This window comes from Actinia tenebrosa, unplaced genomic scaffold (genome assembly GCF_029948245.1).
Source record: "Actinia tenebrosa isolate PJP-AT-01 unplaced genomic scaffold, QUT_ActTen_1.0 PGA_scaffold17__23_contigs__length_9995812, whole genome shotgun sequence".
In the NCBI taxonomy this organism is placed as follows: Eukaryota; Metazoa; Cnidaria; class Anthozoa; order Actiniaria; family Actiniidae; genus Actinia; species Actinia tenebrosa.
Window position 1 is genome coordinate 7,739,230 of NW_028292577.1, and position 20,969 is coordinate 7,760,198.

The 20,969-nt window shown below is 37.5% G+C and overlaps 2 protein-coding genes across 2 annotated transcripts; one reads left to right on the forward strand and one right to left on the reverse strand.

Moving 5' to 3' along the window:
• The first annotated feature begins 776 nt into the window (after positions 1-776).
• LOC116306056 (polycomb protein SUZ12) lies at positions 777-12,559 on the forward strand. The gene is made up of 14 exons (XM_031716088.2): positions 777-982; positions 1,089-1,135; positions 1,331-1,395; positions 2,347-2,415; positions 2,497-2,561; positions 3,419-3,519; positions 4,694-4,943; positions 5,835-6,121; positions 6,708-7,079; positions 7,492-7,649; positions 8,111-8,203; positions 8,534-8,645; positions 9,194-9,273; positions 11,083-12,559. The coding sequence occupies exons 1-14, from the start codon at positions 868-870 to the stop codon at positions 11,294-11,296; spliced, it is 2,028 nt and encodes a 675-aa protein (XP_031571948.1). The 5' UTR covers positions 777-867; the 3' UTR covers positions 11,297-12,559.
• Positions 12,560-12,778: 219 nt separating this feature from the next.
• LOC116306057 (cornifelin homolog) lies at positions 12,779-16,741 on the reverse strand. Its single transcript, XM_031716089.2, has 4 exons — positions 16,592-16,741; positions 15,101-15,384; positions 14,427-14,569; positions 12,779-13,911 (listed from the first exon to the last, which is right to left on the reverse strand). Exons 2-4 carry the CDS (start codon positions 15,381-15,383, stop codon positions 13,819-13,821), a joined length of 519 nt encoding a protein of 172 aa, XP_031571949.1. The 5' UTR covers position 15,384; positions 16,592-16,741; the 3' UTR covers positions 12,779-13,818.
• Between the last annotated feature and the right edge of the window lie 4,228 nt (positions 16,742-20,969).

The following is a 20,969-nucleotide window of genomic DNA, read 5'->3' on the forward strand; positions in this document are numbered from 1 at the left end:
ATGTCCAAGTATAAAAACTGAGAGAGAAGTTTTGGGGAAGTAATCTTTGCTGAATGAAATAGCATGGGTGCAAGGGATCATTCCCAAATTCGGGATTATACGATAAAGTAGAGTTCGTTTATTTGTCTCTCCCCAGAGTCTCTGGTTTCTCCCTCTATTCGAGTTTTTTTAGGTTTTCTTTCCTCCTTTCAACCTAACGCAGTAAATTCTAATTCGAACTGTAAGTTAGTTGTGCCCTTGCTCTGATCAGCCCAGAGATTGTTTCACCTGTATCGATAGAATATGAGTATCCTTCCGCATACTATAAGGCAAAAACAAGGTAAAAAAAATCCAGCGATTTTAAAAACGTTTCATCTTGTGTTTAACTTGAGTTTCAGGCCCTGAAACTCAGGTTATCTATACAATATTAAGAAGGCTTATCTTCACAAAAACAAGCATTCCAAAATAAGAATATTCTTGGCTTTTTCGAAGCCAGGGAAATTTTCTGACCAAGACAAAACTACGGTGAGACGTCAGGGGTGAAACTCGAAAAGATTTACGCCAAGTCGAAATTTCAGAATATCTGAGTCGAGGATTTTAGCGTTAGGTAGTGATTACTTAGCTCTTTTCCCCGGTACCCTTATCATGCTATACCCCTACACCCCTGTACCCCTACACCCCTGTACCCCTACACCCCTGTACCCCTACACCCCTGTACCCCTGCACCCCTGTACCCCTGTACCCCACCCTCTAGGGTATCCCAGTATTCCTCGCGACTCTCGCCGCAGTTCCCGCGTTTACTTGACAAGAAACTTTGTGAATGGCGACCAGTTAACGACTACTGAACAAGGGAACGTATTTCCTGAGTTAAATAACTCAATACAAATCATGGATTCAGTTAAGACAGAGGCTGAAAAGCCTAGTGTTACCCTTCCTGCCCAAAAGAAGCCAAAGTTCGATCAACTTCGAGCGGATCACGAGATGTTTCTCAAAGCGTTTGAGAGTGAGTCTCAAGTAACAACATCCAAATCTCCTCTCAAAACCAGAGAATTTCTCGTCTTTCGGACCTCATTATTGTATTTTCATTCATTAATCTTTCTTGCTTACAGAGCCGACACAGATATATCGTTTTTTGAGGACGAGAAATGCTGTTCAAGTGAGTTTTTAAGGATAAACATGTACAACAACTGAACTCTGTCTGAACTTGCTCTCTTCATTCCCAATGATAATTGAAATTCCTAACCTTTTCTTTAAGAATTCCCTTAAAAATAACATATTAAAATCTATCCTTGATAATTTCTTGAATAATCATTAGTTCTAAACGTTAAATTTTATGGTTTTCTTCCCAAAGCCGGTGTATTTGCACCGAACATTGTCCTACATGAAGCATCTTAGAACACCAAGAAGACAACATAGGTAAGTTCGTCGGGGGATTTTTTAATAAAAAATTCCTCTCCTGTAACCTAAAACTAAGAAATAACGTAATTCTAGGATAGAATAGTAAGAATATGAGGAGTTTGGGTTGAAAAATTTTGAATATTCCGTATAATTATAAGACAAAGCTAAGGAACATGCTAATAATAAGTGTTAAACAAAGAAAGGCACTTCTGAAGTTCGACTCAAAACACGTGCGCGAATCTTCTGAATCCTTTCGTATGCATCCTAAAATTCCCAAGCTATAAATCCCTAAAAAACTTCTTTTCGAAGTTAAAACAAACTAATATTCCTTATTTTCACTTTTTTTCTATTTTTAATGATATTCACAAAGATGGAGTTACCTAAGGCTGTGACCTGCTAGATGACAATGAATGCAAATGTCATCATTGTTTTCTGTAAAAAGTGTTTAGTCTCCACACGTGGAATATTCAAAATAATACAATTGTTTTTCTTCCTGCATGAAGTAAAATAATATCCCTAAGATTATTTTCAAACGGTGTACAGACACCTCCAGTTTTTCTATTTTTGTTTTTCTTGCGATCTGGAGATATTTATTGCTATAGGCTATTGTTTGCGAAAATATTGAGGAAGTTTATCAACATTCAGGATTACGTTCAGTAACAGACGAAGATGAGGAAGTAAAAGCACGAAATCTTTTTATTGTACAAAAATATGTTCATTGTAAGTGAGGGGAAATCGTGTCTAACAATCTAACATTTTTCCAAAGAATGTCTTCTTCAGAGGGGGGGGGGGGGGGTGTAGTTTCTTAGGGGTTAGAGGTCTTACTTACATACTTGAGATTTACGCAAAACTCTGGGAGAAGTGTATGGATTGTATAAAGTTTATAAACTCGCAACTTCATGTAAAATATATATTCAAATTTGATAGATAGAGTTATAGTACATGAGAATTGGATTCTTTTTCACTTAGAATGGATTTCAAGGTGGATAACATGTTAGAGGTCGTAGAAAAAAGAGAAACGGAAGTGGAGAATAATAGGTACGTACAAATTGTTGGTCAATTAGATGATCTTTACAACTCTCAATTTACTCATCCCATTTATATTTTCTTCTCATTCAGCAAATTAGAGGAGGGTGGCTACCTCAATCTCACCTTCAGTAGCTTCTTCTTTGGATCTGGTCCAGGTATGTACTGTTGGATTGTAAAATACAGTAATAAAATTCTAGTGATACATAGCCATGATATAACGCACGCTCTGATTAGTTATTTAGCGTGCACAAGATTGCATCTAAATATCGAAGGTTCAAGCTGACCTGATGGAATAGTAGGGCAGTATGTGATGGAGATTTTGGTTTAAAAATTTGAATTTTTCTCAATTAAATTTTTTTTTACACTTTTGCAGTGTCATAAAAGCATTGGTCATTGATTAGCGTGCTTCCATCGATTTTTTGAGAGCATTTGGTTGGATGCTTAAGCACTTAAGAAGCTAAAATCACAGCTTTCTTCATCCTTAGCAAACTCCTGCTTGCACCCAAAACTCAACGTGAGAAGCACACTTATCAATAACCAATCCTTTACTCTTTGCAAACTACCCTTTGAACTTGATCAGCCCAAAGATTGATTCAAGATTTGATAAAACCAGGATAAATGTTTATTAACATTTGTATCTCAGGGCCGTAACTAGGGGGGAGCACAGGGTGCACGTGCACCCCCCCCCCCATAAAAGCTTAAGGTCCGCTCATCCATCTCCTTTTTTTTTGGTTCTGCTTTCTTTTGGTTACCTTTTTTATTTTTTATTTTTTTATTTTTATTTTTATTTATTTTTATTTATTTTTATTTTGGTCCTGCTTTCTTTCAGTTACCTTTTTTTTTTTTTTTTGGTTCTGCTTTCTTAAAAGAAACGATCAATGGTCCGATTTTATTCGATGTGCACCCTCCCTGTAAAAGTTCTGGTTACGGCCCTGTATCTTGTTCTTTTTATACATATTTTGATTGGTTATTTATTTTGATTTTTTCACTGACTTCATTTCTTCATTCACAGCCAATGGTAACTTTACTGGAAGTAAAAAGAAATCTATGCTGGAGCAAGACCTTGTAAATGCAGAAGTTTATCTGGTCAAGATATCAAATAAAAGGAAAAAGGTATGAAAAATAAACACCTGGAGAAAACTGGGAAATGAATGGGAGAGTCTTAAGAAAATGAATGGAAATTCCTTTACCAAAATTCTGGGAAATGAATGGGAAATCTCTCATTAAACAATTAGGAAATAGATAAGAAGTATTTAAGCAAATGACTATATAACTATATGACCAATATAACTTTCATATTCTGGCTGCATTACCAGCGTGGTTGGTCCTTGTGGTGTAGTGGTTAACACATTAGACTAGGACTAGAATACCGAAGACGTGGGTTCAATTCCCGCCAAGGGCATTTGATATTTTTCTCTCCATTTCATTTCATACACCGAACGCATAATTTATTACTACTATACTATGACTATATAATGTATTGAAGTATGTCCAGCAAATATATGGGAATTGAATAAGAAATAGAACTTTTTACTTTGGGTGTAAGGTTTTCCCATTTCAAGCCATGTGTCATTCTCTTGAGTATCATTTCTTTGTTTAATGGTTCATGAAAAGACACATAAATATGGATACGACTCAAACAAAGAATGTTAACCTCAACAGGGTTCGTGCTACTCCTTAAACTCCTTGAAAACTCCTTGAATTTAATTCACGTTTTCAAGGGCACTTAAAAAATTCTTGAATTTTACTATTTTAGTGAAACTCCTTGAATTTTTGCTTCAATCATTACTTGCATGGTTCTGATATAGATCTACTCAGAAAGATCAGAAAATCTGAAAGTCAGCCGTGTGCAACAACCATGTAAAACCTTGGCATAGGTAGCTGAACATACTCCTTGGAAATTCATTTTTTGGTCCTTGTATACTCCTTGAATAGTCCTTGAATTTTAAGTGGTTACCTCAGCACAAACCCTGTCTCAAAAAATGATACCGTTTTCTAAAATAGGAGAACATTGCGCCCAAAGTAGAGATCTGTTCTTCTGGCAAATTGCTAGAAAATACATAGAAAAATATTAAGTTTCTTTGTGCCCTAAACAATGAAACTATTCAGGGTTATAATGATGATGCGGTTGATTATGATGATGATGATGAGGATGATGATAAATGATCATTCCTAAGGATGCGCCCATTACAAGTGTGGTTTTCAGGAAGGTCCCCCATTACCAAAACAAATACACTAAACTTCCATAAATTAGAAAAAAAGAATTAAACACAGGTTTTTTCCACAGGATAGCGATGCTCACATAGATCAAACACTTCTTGGTAAGGTAGCCATACCATTCAATCCCAACTCCCAACTGCTTCCAGCATCTTCATCTGGTATCCTGTCAGTACCAAATAGTAACTTTAAAGGAGCAAAAGGCTTCAGCAAGACATTTATCCTTACTATCCAAATAGCTGTTCCATATAAAGTACCTACCAAGGGTACTAAGAGAAGCAAAAATGATAATAGCTCAGATTCAAACGATATAGCAAACGGTGAGTCTATATTATTAGTAGTAATCTAATGCGTTTACCACTCCTGGGTGGACGGCTTAACGCTGAACAGGCCTTGCAACCCAATTGATAAGGAAGCCGGTAGATCGAATTAGAATCTAGAAGTCGATTTTTGTGGAGGGAGGAAAAACTGGAGAGCCGGAGGAAAAACCCTCAAAGCACAGGAGACAACCAACAAACAACTTTACTCACATAGGACACCAAGACTCGGGGAGCACAAACCTGGGTCACATTGGTGAAAGGCGGCATATTAGCAATGCAAAAATAATAATAGTAGCAGTATTTAACCAATGCAGTATATATTCATGTCCTAGCCTGGGGACAATTATTGATACAAAGGACTCAGGTTTATGCTTATGTTGGCTCTGTTGATTGAGCATCCAACTGACTAACACTCAGGATTCTCAAAGAACTGGGGAAAAAAGTGCTGCCTTTGTAATTATGTCTAAAAATGACAATCCTAACACTTTAAATAGAAGTCCCGTCTCTCCACACTGCATCATGACTAACCAAAATCAGAGGGATACAATAGAACCACTGACGACAAAATAGAGACCCTAAGATCCGACGGGGAGTATAAGAACAAGATAGTATGAGTTTATAACTTTTAAAGATTGGCACAATCATTTCATAGTCATGGTCATTTACATAGATTATCACTATAGATAATAAGATAAATGAAATATGACTAAGATTAAGTGTTAGCCACATGCGCAAGACCAATTTTAAGACTGATACGTCTTGTTGTTGGATCTAAAGGTAAATATTGAAACCCTGGCACTAACCACCTCTCTTAAGCAATTTGTCATTTACAGTACTACTAATAAAATGTGTCATGTTTCATTTCATCATTTCTTTTATTTCATATTTTAGGTAATGAAAAACCATACAAAGAAAACAGTGAACCTCCTGCTAAACGAGTAAGGAATTCCAGCATCGACGAACCTGCTGAAGAAGGCAATAACTCCAAAAAGTCTGCAGACTTTGAAATAGAAAATATGTTATACACTGCTGAACTAATTATGTTCGATAACAAGAGGAATTGTTTGCTTACTGACGGGGACTATGAGCTGGCATTACAGGAAAAGTACAAGAGACCAGGAAGGAAGAGGGGGTTATTGTCCAACAAATCGTCTTGGGAAAATATCTTCAAAGGAAATGTAAGTAAATGAGGTGATCAAAGTTAGCACATACCTACCCCACTGGTGAAACTCCCTACCCTATCCCCCTCATCCTACAGTGCTCGGGATTTCTCGTGAAGAAAGTTCAAACTGTATCTGGTAAGAACATTTACCATTTCCCCAATAATTGTAATAATTGGTAATTTGGAACAATACAATAACCCTCCTCACTTCCTCCTCACCCCTAGGAAATTTCAATCCCCCTCCATGTGGGAGGTATGATATTTTCTGGTACTACACAATATACCCTCCTCAGACCCTCCCCACCCCTTGGAAATCCACTCCCCCTCCACAGGGAGGTACAGTTATTTTCTGGACCTACACAATTACCATACACTCTCTCTCAAAATGTTCAGATGCAATCTTCTTGCAACATTACAGTATCCTCTAAGAGTAATTATCCTCTCGTTTTCTCACTGGACTCTGAAGATGACTTCCGCTCAGGTTGTCGAAACGTCAGTCACCACCAACAACAGTCTTTCTCAAAACTACACTCACCCGGACAATCACATTTCACACCAAAAATTATCCTGTAAGTGATTCTTTGCAATTATATTTTTGACAGATGGGTCCATTTGAAGTCTTTGCATATGGCCCAACGATTAAGTTCAAACTCTCATGGTCCAGCGATCCAGCCATACCATTAACACGACGACCAACAACCTTGCCGCTTAGGCCGACTCACACTAACCAGTCTACCGACAACAATAATACGACAGAATCCAATCGACAGCCTGCAGAGGATGCTGGGAATCCTAAAGAAGGGAAGAAACGACAAGTCATTTATTATCAATTTATTTACAACAGTCATACACGTCAGCAGACAGAAGCTCGGGACGATTTTTTTTGTCCCTGGTGTTCTATTAATTGTAACGAATTGTACAGCCTTCTAAAGCATCTCAAACTATGCCATGGAAGATTTAAATTTACTTATGCGGTAAGTTTGATGTGAGGGGCAATAGTCCACTTCCGAGATATGCTTTACTTGTCACACACAAAGGTTTCAGTATGAGGCTGCGTGCTAAATGCTCAGTCATTCGTGACAGGCGGTAAGAATAAAATTTAATTTAGCAAGTAGCTTCATACTGAAACATTTTTGCGTGACAAGGGAAGCATATCTCAGAGCTGGGCGTGTATGTTACCTAGCTCGTTTAGCTTTATATAGTTATTCTAGGTAACCTCTACCATTCTTTGGTAAATGTACTTATATCTATATTTTTCTTTATTGTAATCTCTGGTATAAATAAAGTACATTGTATTGTATTGTATTGTTGGGCTATTATCAACAACTTTCAAATAATTTGTGTCTACCATAGTCAGACTAACAATATTGTACATGCTTTTTTCAGCCTCACAACAAAGGTGCTTGCATAGATGTGTGTGTAAATGAACACTATGATGGATCATATGCCGGGAAACCTGAGGAAATCAATGACATGATGGGGTATGCCTTCAGCCGTGAAGGCCCTTTGAAGCGAGTATCCCAAACCCAGGTCTTACTCTGGAGGTGAGTTGTCATCCAGTTCAAACCTTCTGGGCTAATTCAAGTCGGGGCTAATCTATGTCAGGGCATGGCTAACTAAAAGCTTGAATCCTGGAACACCCTGTGCTCTGATAAAAGTCAGGACATGACTTACTCACAGATCAAACCCTGAAACAACCTCTGGGCTGATCTAAGTCAGGCCACGGATAACTCACAGATCAAACCCTGAATCAATCTCTATGCTAATCTAAGTCAGGGCACAGCTAACTCAAAGATCAAGCCCTGAAACAACCTCTGGGCTGATCTAAGTCAGGGCATGGCTAACTCACAGATAGAACCCTGAAACAACCTCTGGGCTGATCTAAGTCAGGGCACAGCTAACTCAAAGATCAAAACTTTGAAAATAAAGCAATCCAGCTTACTGTCGTTTTCATCAAATGTTATTAACAACACCATGAAAATGACACATTTTGATTTTGATATAGACCGAGTCAAAGGAGAACAAGTTTGTCAGAGTTTTTAGAAACTGATGACATGGAATACGAGACCAATAGACCTTATTATAATGGACACAAAAGGTATTTGAAACCATTGAAGTAATAAAACCAGGAAAATTATAGATATCTGGGTCCAGTCGTATGAAGAGTGGTTAGCGCTATCTGATGGACAAATCTTATCCAGTGGATACATTTATTTGATAACAGCATTGACTTATCCACTGGATAAAGATTTATCCATTGGATAGCGTTATCCATCCTTCGTACAACCGGGCCCTAGAGTGTTGACTTCTGTCAATAAATATTGAAACGACCATGATTTAAGCAAGTGATAAAATGATTGATTATGATTGATTTGATGGTATGACTTGTCTTCTCTTCGATAATTGTTTTCTTGTTTGTTTGTTGCAGAATTTACTTCCATTCAGCCACAACTTTACCTGGGTTTGCAGGTGAAGATAAGGACATGTCAGACAGCGAGGAGGAAGAAAATCCAGAGTGGATGAGGATGAGAACATTACAGGTAAAGTAGGAAAGTAATCTATTCAGAACCTCTGGGCTGATCTGAGTTAACTCACAGATCAAACCCTGAAACAACCTCTGGGCTGATCTAACTCAGGGCATGGCTAACTCACAGATCAAACCCTGAAACAACCTCTGGGCTGATCTAACTCAGGGCATGGCTAACTCACAGATCAAACACTGAAACATCCTCTGGGCTGATCTAAGTCAGGGCATGGCTAATTCACATATTGAACCCTGAAACAACCTCTAGGCTGATCTAAGTCAGGGCATGGCTAACTCACAGATCTAACCCTGAAACAACCTCTGGACTGATCTAAGTCAGGGCATGGCTAACTCACAGATCAAACCCTGAAACAACCTCTGGACTGATCTAAGTCAGGGCATGGCTAACTCACAGATCAAACCCTGAAGGGAGAAAAGCCCTCTAAAATCCCAATAAACTCTACTCGCATATGATGCAAAGTCCAGGAATTGAATGCTGCAGAAGAACTTGCACAATGGTTGTCATAATCTTCTAATCTTTAAATGTTATTAATGTGTTCATAGATGATAGATGAGTTCACTGATGTTAATGAAGGTGAAAAAGAACTGATGAAACTATGGAACATCCACTTAATGACAAACAGGTAAGCAACACTCAACAGTATTATGAATAAATACTGGTAAAATGTATTTCATTATTAGTTAATATTAATAATAATAATAATAAAAAGTAGAATGTCCTTGGCCTTGGTTAATTATTTTACTATGTGAAAATGCAACAAATACTATCTAGTCAACAAATAACCAAAGTCATAGTAAACTTGTCAGGAGATGTATTTTATCGCGCCGTATGTTGAATAAGAAAGCACCATCTGCTTGGTGTCAGATCTCATGATAAATGCTTAAATGCAAAGTTGGATTGATGCTTTTAAGAAAACGTACGTGTTGTGAGCTTTATTTATTTACCTTTAAGCTGTGTTCAATGGAGTCGTCCATTATATCTTTATTCATAATTTGAGCATGACGGTTCTGTGAGCATTATTGGAAAATGTGTCTCATAATATTCAAAATGTCTTAAATTAGATAAATGTGTGAGCTTGGTATTCATTGATTGTATTCAGTTAAAAGGTCTTTCAAATACAGTCCTGCGGGAATATATACTTATTTCAATTAAGTTAGTCACCAAAAAGCTAGAAAGCTGTGATCACTAACTTTACTGACTTTTAGTTTACTATGATGATAAAGGTAATGATTGTTGTGAATTAGGTTTCTATGTGGCCTATTTTTAGCTTGAAATGTGGTCTATTTTTAGCTAGTATGTGGTCTATTTTTAGCTTGAAATGTGGTCTATTTTTAGCTGCTGTGGTCTATTTTTAGCTTGAAATGTGGTCTATTTTTAGCTTCTATGTGGTCTATTTTTAGCTTCTATGTGGTCTATTTTTAGTTTATATATGGTCTATTTTTAGCTGGGGCTTTTTTTTTCCATTTTAGACCACATGTCATTTTCTGTGTTTTTCCCTTATAAATCATGCATTTGCGCAAACAGCCACTATTCCATAATTTTTTAGCACACATGCATTCAATACATGCAGTATTCCAAACAGATACTCACTTGTACTTTCAAAAGTGTTGTAGTTTTACATGAAGTTCAAAGTCTGCTCACACATAACAGAACTCTCCATTACAGCACTAAAATGGTGATTTTCAATGATGGTGGGAAAATGAAAAAAAAAAAAATTGGGGGGGGGGGGGGAGGGAGGGGGACAAGAAAGAAAACATTAAAATTAAAATTAGAACATTAAACAAGCCGAACTGGCAATTACAGTGATGTATGTATAACGATCCAGCCACTTCCCTGAAAAATCTGAGTGGAATAAACTGACTGAGTCATATTTCTGCATACTAAACAGTTAACAAACATCTACGGTAATAAGAGCTTCCATACACATTTTTATATAATCTTTCAAAAAATATGGTTAAATAATGAGGTACAATAATAGAAATCCTTCACAGAGGAAAAGTCTGTAAACTGAATACAGCACCCTCTGCATCTTGCCTTCAACTTTAACATGAATTTTCTTCGTCAAGACTCACTTTAGTCTCAAAATGTCCAGTAGAACATGAAATAATACTCCAGACTCATTCAATAAAGCAATATGCAATATTCAAATTATATCTGATTTGTAACAGCTAATCCTTGTTAATATTGTTAATATCTGATTAGCAAAGCACTTTATGAGAGACATTAATGATTTTATTATTTTTAATCCAATATGCATAAATTGCTTATAATATTATTTTTGATTACATTTGATAACCATCTAGTTTAATTATCAGCCCTCCCTTAAAGATAACTTTATTAACTTAAACAAAGTTATTTTCATGGCCATAATCTCTTTCTTATCTCAGCTTTCTTATCTCAATTCTTATTTTTCTCTTCCTCAACTTTTCAGTTTTCAGTCTGACTCCCAAGTCTTCAATGCCTGCTGTTGTTTTGTTGAAAACAATGCCCAAGAAATAGTCAAAAAGAACCTCAAAAGAAACTTAATCCTGCATCTAGTGAACTTAAATGACTTTGATCTGATTAATGGAGGCCAGATACAACACATCATCACCAAGTTCCATGAGAGAATCTTTCAGCTTTCTCAACCAACTACTTCAGAGTAAAAACTTTGTTTATCTGGGATTATTTTGGTTGAAATGCAAAATTTTTTTGGTTCCTTGATCCATACTATCATTGAATATTATTTACAGTCAAAGGACATGAAGTGTGCCCATCTAGAATGCACTATTCAGTTCATTATTCGATTTTTGACATCATTCTTCGTTTTTTTAATATTCCGTAATTATTTTCAAAAATCATGAATGAAATCCGATTGCAAGGCTTATCACAGGCTTTAGGGAATTCTTTGCTTTTTGATGTGAGAAATATTTGTGAACAAATCAATGACTTTCAAATACCCACATTTCCATTCTGTTTTGCCGTGTTCATAATCTTTACATCAATTAACTGGAATTTTGTCCTTTTTCGGCACCTTTTTCATCGGTTTAATTGATCAAATAAATTTTTGAGCGAGTAAAAAAGTCTAAGCAAACAGGTAGAGCGTCAATTTGAATCGAAGCATTAAATAGCTAACACTTGTTTTCTGGGTTAAACTGGCTATTTTTACTTCGCAATCCTAATAAGGTCACAATCTCGCATTCCTAACATTGATCAGCAACTGTATAACGGTTAATTCACGATTTTTAAGTCTTTTTAACCATTTGAGATTTAAAAAATAACGGAGTTATCTATTTTATGTATTGTGTTTAGACATTTTGATTGATTTGAAGTTGTGAGGGTTTCGTTGTGAGAGACAAATCTGCGCAATCGCTGGCCCGTAAAAATGAGACAGCCCAAAAACTTATTTCCAATCGTACATTGAAGAATTTCAACAAAATCTATTGTCTTTAAGATCATCAGCTCAAACAGATTAACGTTTTTTTCTATCAGTTATGCTATAAAGTAATCTAATCAAATTTCCAAGTCTGGATTTAAATTTGATTTCATTCTTGGAAGATTGGAACAACAAAAAATATTTTTATGGATTGAATAATGCAGTCTAGCTGGGCACACTTCATGTCCTTTGACTGTAACTCGTAAATAATTCTTTGCTACACATTTTTTATGTCATTAATATGCATTTAATGGTGTCAGGAAACTGGACTTATAACGACACTTGAAAATTACAGTAGGTTGAAGTTAGATCAAACATTTAGTTATTGCACCTTAGTTGATTTATTTTGCCGATAGAAGTGCCACTGTGTATATTTACTTTTTATGGAATTTGTTTTCCATTGGTTGGATAGTTTGAAGGTTGCAAAGGTCATCTTTGTGGTTTCTTGTGATGTACAACACAAGAGTCTAATAAATTCAACTCGGTACAGGAATGAATTCATCATCATTTTTTCCCATTTTGCGTGTTTCTGGCCTTCTTGGCATGGCAGGAATCTTGTGTCCTGCAGTCACATAAAGTCAGGTGTCTTGATCATCATTCTTCTAGCCTGTTGGGTGTCTATACCCATCAGGGATTCATTCCTAGTCCATAACATCCTTGATGTTCTACTTTCAAACAAGAGTCTAATACCCCATTCACACCAAGGCTTAAACATGTTTTAAAGTGGTTTAACTAAACAGGCTAAAACTAATACCCCATTCACACCTAGGCTTAAACATGTTTTAAAGTGGTTTAACTAAACAGGCTAAAACTAATACCCCATTCACACCAAGGCTTAAACATGTTTTAAAGTGGTTTATCTAACAGGCTAAAACTAATGCCCCATTCACACCAAGGCTTAAACATGTTTTAAAGTGGTTTATCTAAACAGGCTAAAACTAATACCCCATTCACACCTAGACTTAAACATGTTTTAAAGTGGTTTAACTAAACAGGCTAAAACTAATACCCCATTCACACCTAGGCTTAAACATGTTTTAAAGTGATTTAACTAAACAGGTTTGGAAAACTATCTACAAACACTGCAGGATCCTTGGTAAAATAATGCTTGTAAACTATCCTTTGTCTTGCTCTGACAATATTTTAGAAAGTTTTATTATATTATAGGTTTCTAGTTTCTCAATTTTTTTCCTAATGAAAACATAGTTTAACTAAACACGTTTAGGTGTGAATGAGGTATAATGAGTTCAACTCAGTTTAGGAACAAATTCCATCTTGATTCTGTTGTTTATTCCTGCCATACAGTTAACTAAAGTCAATTGATTTTTTGTTTTTTCTTTTTTTTATCAACTTTCATGTTGTGGTCGCCTTTTATTTTATACTCTTAAAAATCATTACAAACAACCTTTCCTCCCTTATTCTTAAAATACATTTAACTATCATGCTATAAAAGTATTAATGTGCTTAACACCAATAATATGCAACTATATTACAATACATGTCAGACATTTCAACATTTTCTATTGTTTGTCAGTTTCTAAATTATTTTGGCTGTCCTTGATTTGAGTAATAAAACTTTGTAGAACTTTTATCGACACTGCCAGATTTTTGTGTTAGGCATAATTTTTACCCATTTCAAACATCAATCTTGGAATGGAATTATTGGTTTACTATAAACAAAGAAATAATCCTAAAGGAAGTGACATGGAACAGATACAGTACTATGCCCAAACAAAGAAGGCTGGTGCAGTTCTAGCGTCCAAGATGCTTGAGTTCCCTTGACATCTGGCACAAAACACATGACTGACACCAAATAATTGAGCAGTAGTCATTACAGAGGGATCCCTGAAGAACAACAAAAAAATATTTTTTTAAAAATAATATTTAAAAATATTATTGATAATATTTAAAAATATTATTGATCAATGAAACCCACATAGAAATCATAAACCATGGAGAAGTCATTTGCATGCATCTTTAAGGTGAATTTTCACAGCCACAACCCTCAAAACAAGACAGAATCATCCAATTAACTCCACTCACATGATGGTAAGTTCAGAAAATGAGCCCAATCCAATACCCTAGGATACTAGGGTAATATAGGCTAATGCTACTATACCACACTTGGTTATTAGTGATTCATGGATATTTAAGGATGAAACCCAAATTTACATTTAAAAAATGGAGAAGTCGTTTACAGAACCTTCAAATCAAGATGGACAATCATCCAATGAATTTTACTCACACTCCAAGATTGATGCCAAATTCAAGGGGGGAAATCCAAGATTCAGAGGAGAGAGGCAAATTTGGTTCCACTCTTATAATTATTTTAATTATAAATAAAAGAAAGCTGATGTTACCTGAATGTTCTGTTCAGTTCTGAGTTGTACCCTGAGTCCAAACATGGCTTCCAGTGGGCAGCAAAGACAGAAGCAGCAATCTTCACCCATCTTCTGGGTGATTTCGTACAACAAGCACATTGGACACCATATTGCACAGCAACCTAAAGGACATGTTTTTAATTTATTTTGTACTAATTTTTAGCTTCTGTTCATTCATCCATCTTCCACCCATCCCTCACTTCCATCTATCCATTCATCAAACATAGCTCATCCATCCATCCTCCCATCCATCTATCCATCCATTCATCCATCCATCACTTCCATCTATCCATTCATCAAACACAGCTCATCCATCCATCCTCCCATTCATCCATCCATCCTCCCATCAATCCCTCCATCCATCCATCCATTCCTCCATCCCTACCTCCCTTCATCCATCCACTCATCCATCAGTTCATCCATTCATCCATCTACCCATCTATTCACTCCCATTTATTCATTCTCCTGTCCATCTATCCATCCTCCCATCCATCATACCCATTCATCTGTCTACCTATTCATCCTCCCAACTATTCATCCTTCCATCCATCCATACATGGTTATCAGCTGATTATAGCCTAGCCTTCTACAAAGAGAAGTATTGCATGACAACCATGATGACCATAATACCATTGAAACCCAACAATACTTACAAGAGCCCATATCATCAAAACAAGCACACATCCCACTATGCCAATCTCTTTTCCCTTGCACTATGAAGGTTGGTTGCTGGTTAACCACAACAACATTAGTAGTGGTGTGTGACACCCCAGCAGGCTGAGAAGGGTAACCCTGTGGGGGATACCCTTGGGCAGGATAGCCTTGCTGAGGGTATTCTGGTCCAGAATATGGAGGTGGGTTGGCTACACCTGGCTGTGTCATAACTGGTTGATTCTGATCATCTTGGAGTCTGTCGTATTTGGTATTTGCTTCCATACTTGATATGAAACATGGAACAAAACAAAAAATACATAATCTTTATTCAGAAGGGCCATGCTAATGTCATATAAAATGATTAGAAAATAATTCTAATAAATAAAGAATCATGAAAAAAGTCAATAGGCTATAAAAATATCGATATATGAAAAGACTAAAGCCTTATTATTGACTATAAAGGAACTTTTCTTTTGACTTTATGATGTCATTGGGTAGGGAATCCAGCTTTGTAGACACATGTTTAGAGATCTTTGCAGACCCCGACATGACACATCGACTATTAGATGTCAAGTCAAAGATAATAAATAATTCACATATAAACTATAGCATGACAAATAGACGCTGTGAGTGTTTCGGAAAAAAATATTGAAATTCAAGGTAACAATTTAAAAATTTATACTAGTAAGTTATTGCTCGAGTACATTTTTTGCATGATTTGGCCAGTAGGCGGCTGCTCAAAATCTACAGCCGGCAACGCAGGCTATAAACTTATGACGATGAAACAAACACGTGCCAGCTCGCAGCTAATTCGAAAGAAAGTATGAAATTAGGTTTCCTTTCCTAACAAAATTCCGTGAAAGAAATCTTTCAAGAAATCTTTAGCTATAATTACCTAAAAATCGTTTGGTATTATCATATTTATGTTAGAATAGTTCAAAGTTATTGGAGAGTTAGTTTTAGATAAAATACATTATCAAATAACAAGATCACTAATATATTAAACGCATGTTTGAACTCAACGTTTGATCACATGGCGCTTCAAATATCTTAACCTTACTTCCTTTCGTTCTTATTTCATAGAAAGTTGTGCTAAAAAGAGACTTATCCTTTCTCGATCACCTTTCGCTCGACTCGGGAGAGTTATTCGAGGAAACAATTTATATTATTATTAAACAAGACAATATTCAATATTCATTCGGATCCAAATAAATAAGCCCGCTTTACTTGTAAACGCACTGAAGGCGATGAAAAACTTTGCAAAAAAATGTTGCGACAAATGTTGGGATCCTTTGTCATGGTCTTCCAAACGAATTTGGGTCAAAATGTTACTATCTAAAGAATATTTTTGGGCTAACGTTGGGTAAAATGTCGCTACCTTTGGTAGGCCTTAAGAGACTTAAGGTAAGGTCTTGTAAGAAAATATTTTTTCGAAATCTTTTGCATGGTTTGTTAGACAAGAAGTAAATACAGACCAGTTTCAATCTTACCTGAATGTATTTTACTGACTTGAATTGTTTTAAAAGATCCAAATTAGAACTCTGTTGGATTTCGCCGATCTGCCACGCTGAATCCTTCACTGTATAAACGTCTGGAGTTACATTTTTAGCATAATTTGTTTAGACGAATTCCGGCCAATGAGAAATTTTAGCTATCATTTTTTCCGCGGTTTTATTTTAATTTTTCTTGGTTTCCATCAATATATATCTCTTTTCTTTAAACTGACAATTTTTAAATTACCCAATTGTGATAAAAATTATATTTTTGACAGCATTTTTTGTGTTTAGTAAAGCGGGTTTTGTTTGCGTGCGAAATTATTCTGTTTCGTGTCGATTTCGTCCTCTTCAGTGGCTTTCAATGTATCACGAAATCACTGAAGCGGTCATTCTGAATTGACCGCTTCGGCGCTAGCTGTCATGTGGTATGAATCGCGTTGGATTGTGTAACGGACACCAAGAAGATTCCATTTCCCATACAAATGTACTGGCGTTTGGACAAACTATTTACTTTGCTTGTTTATCTGTTTCCCTAATAATCCTGGATGGATGGGGGCCGAGAGAAAGTTTTACCGCCGTTTGCATTACTACGCGGCCACCCCAGACACAAATCGCGTCGTGTAGTTTGCAATAGACTGCCGTCAATCAAACACCTCATTCTACTTGGATGTACTCAAACTCTTTGCAATCGCTTTCGGAACTTTCCTTCGTGATATCTGACTGAGAAAGTTTGACAGAAAAGCCAACTCACTGATCCAAACGTGTATAAATGGCGTCAACATGAATGATTGACAGTAGTCTATTGCAAACTACACGACTCGATTTGTGTCTGGGGTGGCCGCGTAGTAATGCAAACGGAGGTAAAGTCAGTACATTCACAGTTAGCCCAAGCTTGGTTTCTGACCGAAAACGAATGTTTTCGAATACGGTCTCCAGAGTGGAACAATTTGAAGACGCCGTCTAGCCGTATTAGTGTGGACGGAGGACATTTCGTACCCGAAATTTTTCGAATACGATGAGGTCATGATTGTCATGGGAACATGGCGGGAAGGCTGAAAATTCACCGCAGGCTGAATTTCAGCTTCGATGCGCATGCTCAGATGTGCAATGAAGCGTTTTTGCCGCCTCTGATCGGACTAGTGTGGACGCGAAACACTTTATCCGTTTTCATGTGTGGACGGAAAACTTTTTTTTCGGTTTCGGTGTGAAAGTTGCGGATTCAAATTTATCCGGCACAGTGTGGACGGGGCCTAAGAAATAGCAGTTCCTTTGCTCTGTGTGGTTATTTTTGAATTTAGCCCGTTTTAAGGATTTTTTCCCCCACCTTTATTATGACTAAAATTTGGCGCTGGAAAGAAAATTCGAAGACGTACGAGGTTTCAAAGACTCGTGATGGTTCGCTGTTGGGATCCCGTGTATCCAACCTTCTCTTATTCCTTACTGGTGGATTTTTTTGACATTTTTGAAGAATCCCCATACATTTCCTTATAACATGATATCACAGACACCAAGCTTGGGCTACCTGTGGTACATTCGTATCGAAATCCAAGAACATTGTCCGAACTTTTTGGCGAGCGTAACACGTACTTAGGACCTTCGATTGGCCTTCTAACTAAAGTGGATTGATTGTGCCGTATGAGTTATGTAAGTGCAGTCATTGTCACGCATTTTCAAAGCATTACAAATGGGGAAATTCGATTGAAATAATACGTTTTTATTTTAGTAGATGACTGTTAACTTTATTCCGATAGTTATTTTCATTTAAATATTGAAGTGGGTGCAAAAGAAACAAGATTTTCAAATTTCGTGATTTGGCCGCCATCATTGTGCCCCTCAATAGGACACCAAGATGGCGGACCCACTCATGTCAACTACATTATGGGTATAACCCATCGCTCGTATCTCCGTATCTAAAACTCCTTTTACCTAGAATTTTGGCTGAGATATATAGCTTTAGTTCATCTTTCCGCGGTCTTTGGAGGTTTTGTTGTATATAAGTCTTTGGAAAATTTTCAATGACGTCTGATTTTCCAATTACTTTTTGTGGCCAGACCAGAGGGAAAGGAACGAGCCGACACTAAAAACGTATTCACAGCAGGCTAGCAATTACTACGTTGGACCTAAGTTTGGTTAACACAGATGGTGTTGGTTTATGTTGTGGTGCCTAAGAACAGTAAGTGTTAATTATTATAACCATTACGTATCACTGTTCCATAACCATCTGTAAAGTGTTAATAAACTATCTGTCAATTATGTAAGGGAACATATGGCTTGATGTCGAAATATTTATACAGACTAGAATTTTCCTTCATTCTAACCAGATAAAGTTGGTTTGTCTGTGTGTCTGCTCGTAGTGTTTTGTCTGCTCGTCTGTCCTATTGACTGTTTGTCGGATTGTCTGTCCATCCGTCCGTCTAACTGTCTGTCCGTCCGTCCGTCCGTCCGTCCGTCTATATATATCTGTCTGTCTTTGTTGCTGGATTTCCGGTTCGTCCATCCGCCTCTCTTCTTTCTATCAATGTCTGTCTTGCAGCTAAAATCCCTAGTGCATAAACCTTTTCTTTTCGGTCGGTGAACATTTGACTGTACAGTTACATTAAAGGTTCCCATGAATCTAAGTGGAGTCCGTCACTAAGTGAGGTCTAAGTGCAATCTAACCCAAACATTCAAAGTCATTCAATGTCGACCAGCCTAGGCAGTGTAACGTCCAACGTGCTTGATTTCTCTTGAGAGTTGACACAAGGCGCAAAGGGGACAGGAGCTAACGATGGTGTAGTCATTACATACACGTTGATTGGCTGAACGCAAGCCAAATTACGCTAAGTCTAGGGAGGACAAAGTGTACGCGAAAATCAAGGCAGTTGTGCGCCGAAAATATCAACTCGCTCTCGTAGTTACGTACCTCAATGTTTTGCTCCAGTCTGAGTTTTATTCTCAGTCCAAGAAGAGCTCCAGGACAGCAGTAAGGAAAACAACCGCTTTCTCTCAGACGGTTGGAGATGTCGATTAGCAGGTACATTGGACAGAAGCAACCGAGCAAGCCTTAGAACAGAAGGAAATTAGATAGTCACTAACGTTGTTACACGAGATCTATCTGTTTCAGGATTTTAACACAACCAGTTCACGATCACTTACACGACCAGTTCTACGATCACGCATATGACCACTTCTAGAGACCACGCATATGACCAGTTCTTGAGATCACGCATATGACCAGTTCTACGATCACGCATATGACCACTTCTAGAGACCACGCATATGACCAGTTCTTGAGATCACGCATATGACCAGTTCTACGATCACGCATATTACCACATCTAGAGACCACGCATATGACCAGTTCTACGATCACGCATATGACCAGTCCTACGATCACGCATATGGCCAGTTTTACGATCACGCATACGACCACTTCTAGAGACCACGCATATGACCAGTTCTTGAGATCACGCATATGACCACTTCTAGAGACCACGCATATGACCAGTCCTACGATCACGCATATGGCCAGTTTTACGATCACGCATATGACCAGTTCTACGATCACGCATATGACCAGTTCTAGAGACCACGCATATGACCAGTTCTACGATCACGCATATGACCAGTTCTTGAGATCACGCATATGACCACTTCTAGAGACCACGCACATGACCAGTCCTACGATCACGCATATGGCCAGTTTTACGATCACGCATATGACCAGTTCTACGATCACGCATATGACCAGTTCTAGAGACCACGCATATGACCAGTTCTACGATCACGCATATGACCAGTTCTACGATCACGCATATGACCAGTTTTACGATCACGCATATGACCAGTTCTACGATCACGCATATGACCAGTTCTAGAGATCACGCATACGACCAGTTCTACGATCACGGACACGACCAGTTTAAGATCACCTACACTACCAGTTCACGAATACGCACACGGCCAGTTCACGATCACGCACACGGCTAGTTTCACGATCATTACACGATTACGCACACGACCAGAGTAGTAACGTATGTCCATCCTTAGGGTCAGGTTAATTTATTCATGAATTAGATATTCATATATTCCTGTTACCATAGCGAATCACCGGAAACGGAAACGAATGGGGTGACGGATCGCCCAAGGGGAGACGGGAACGGGTGACGTAACGGGTGACGTAACGGGTGACGTAAGTGGGGAGTGACCGCCCGGAAACCAGAAGAACTACACGTGGTGTTAAGTTTAAAAAGGTTTAATGAACTCATCAATTATCTTAAGTGTTTACATGGTTGGTTTTAAAAAAGTCCTGAAGTGTTGTACGTGGAGTGACGTGGAAGAGGACGAGAAGCACTGCCAAAGTTAGTAGCGAAGGAGGTTGAGGCTTGAGGTT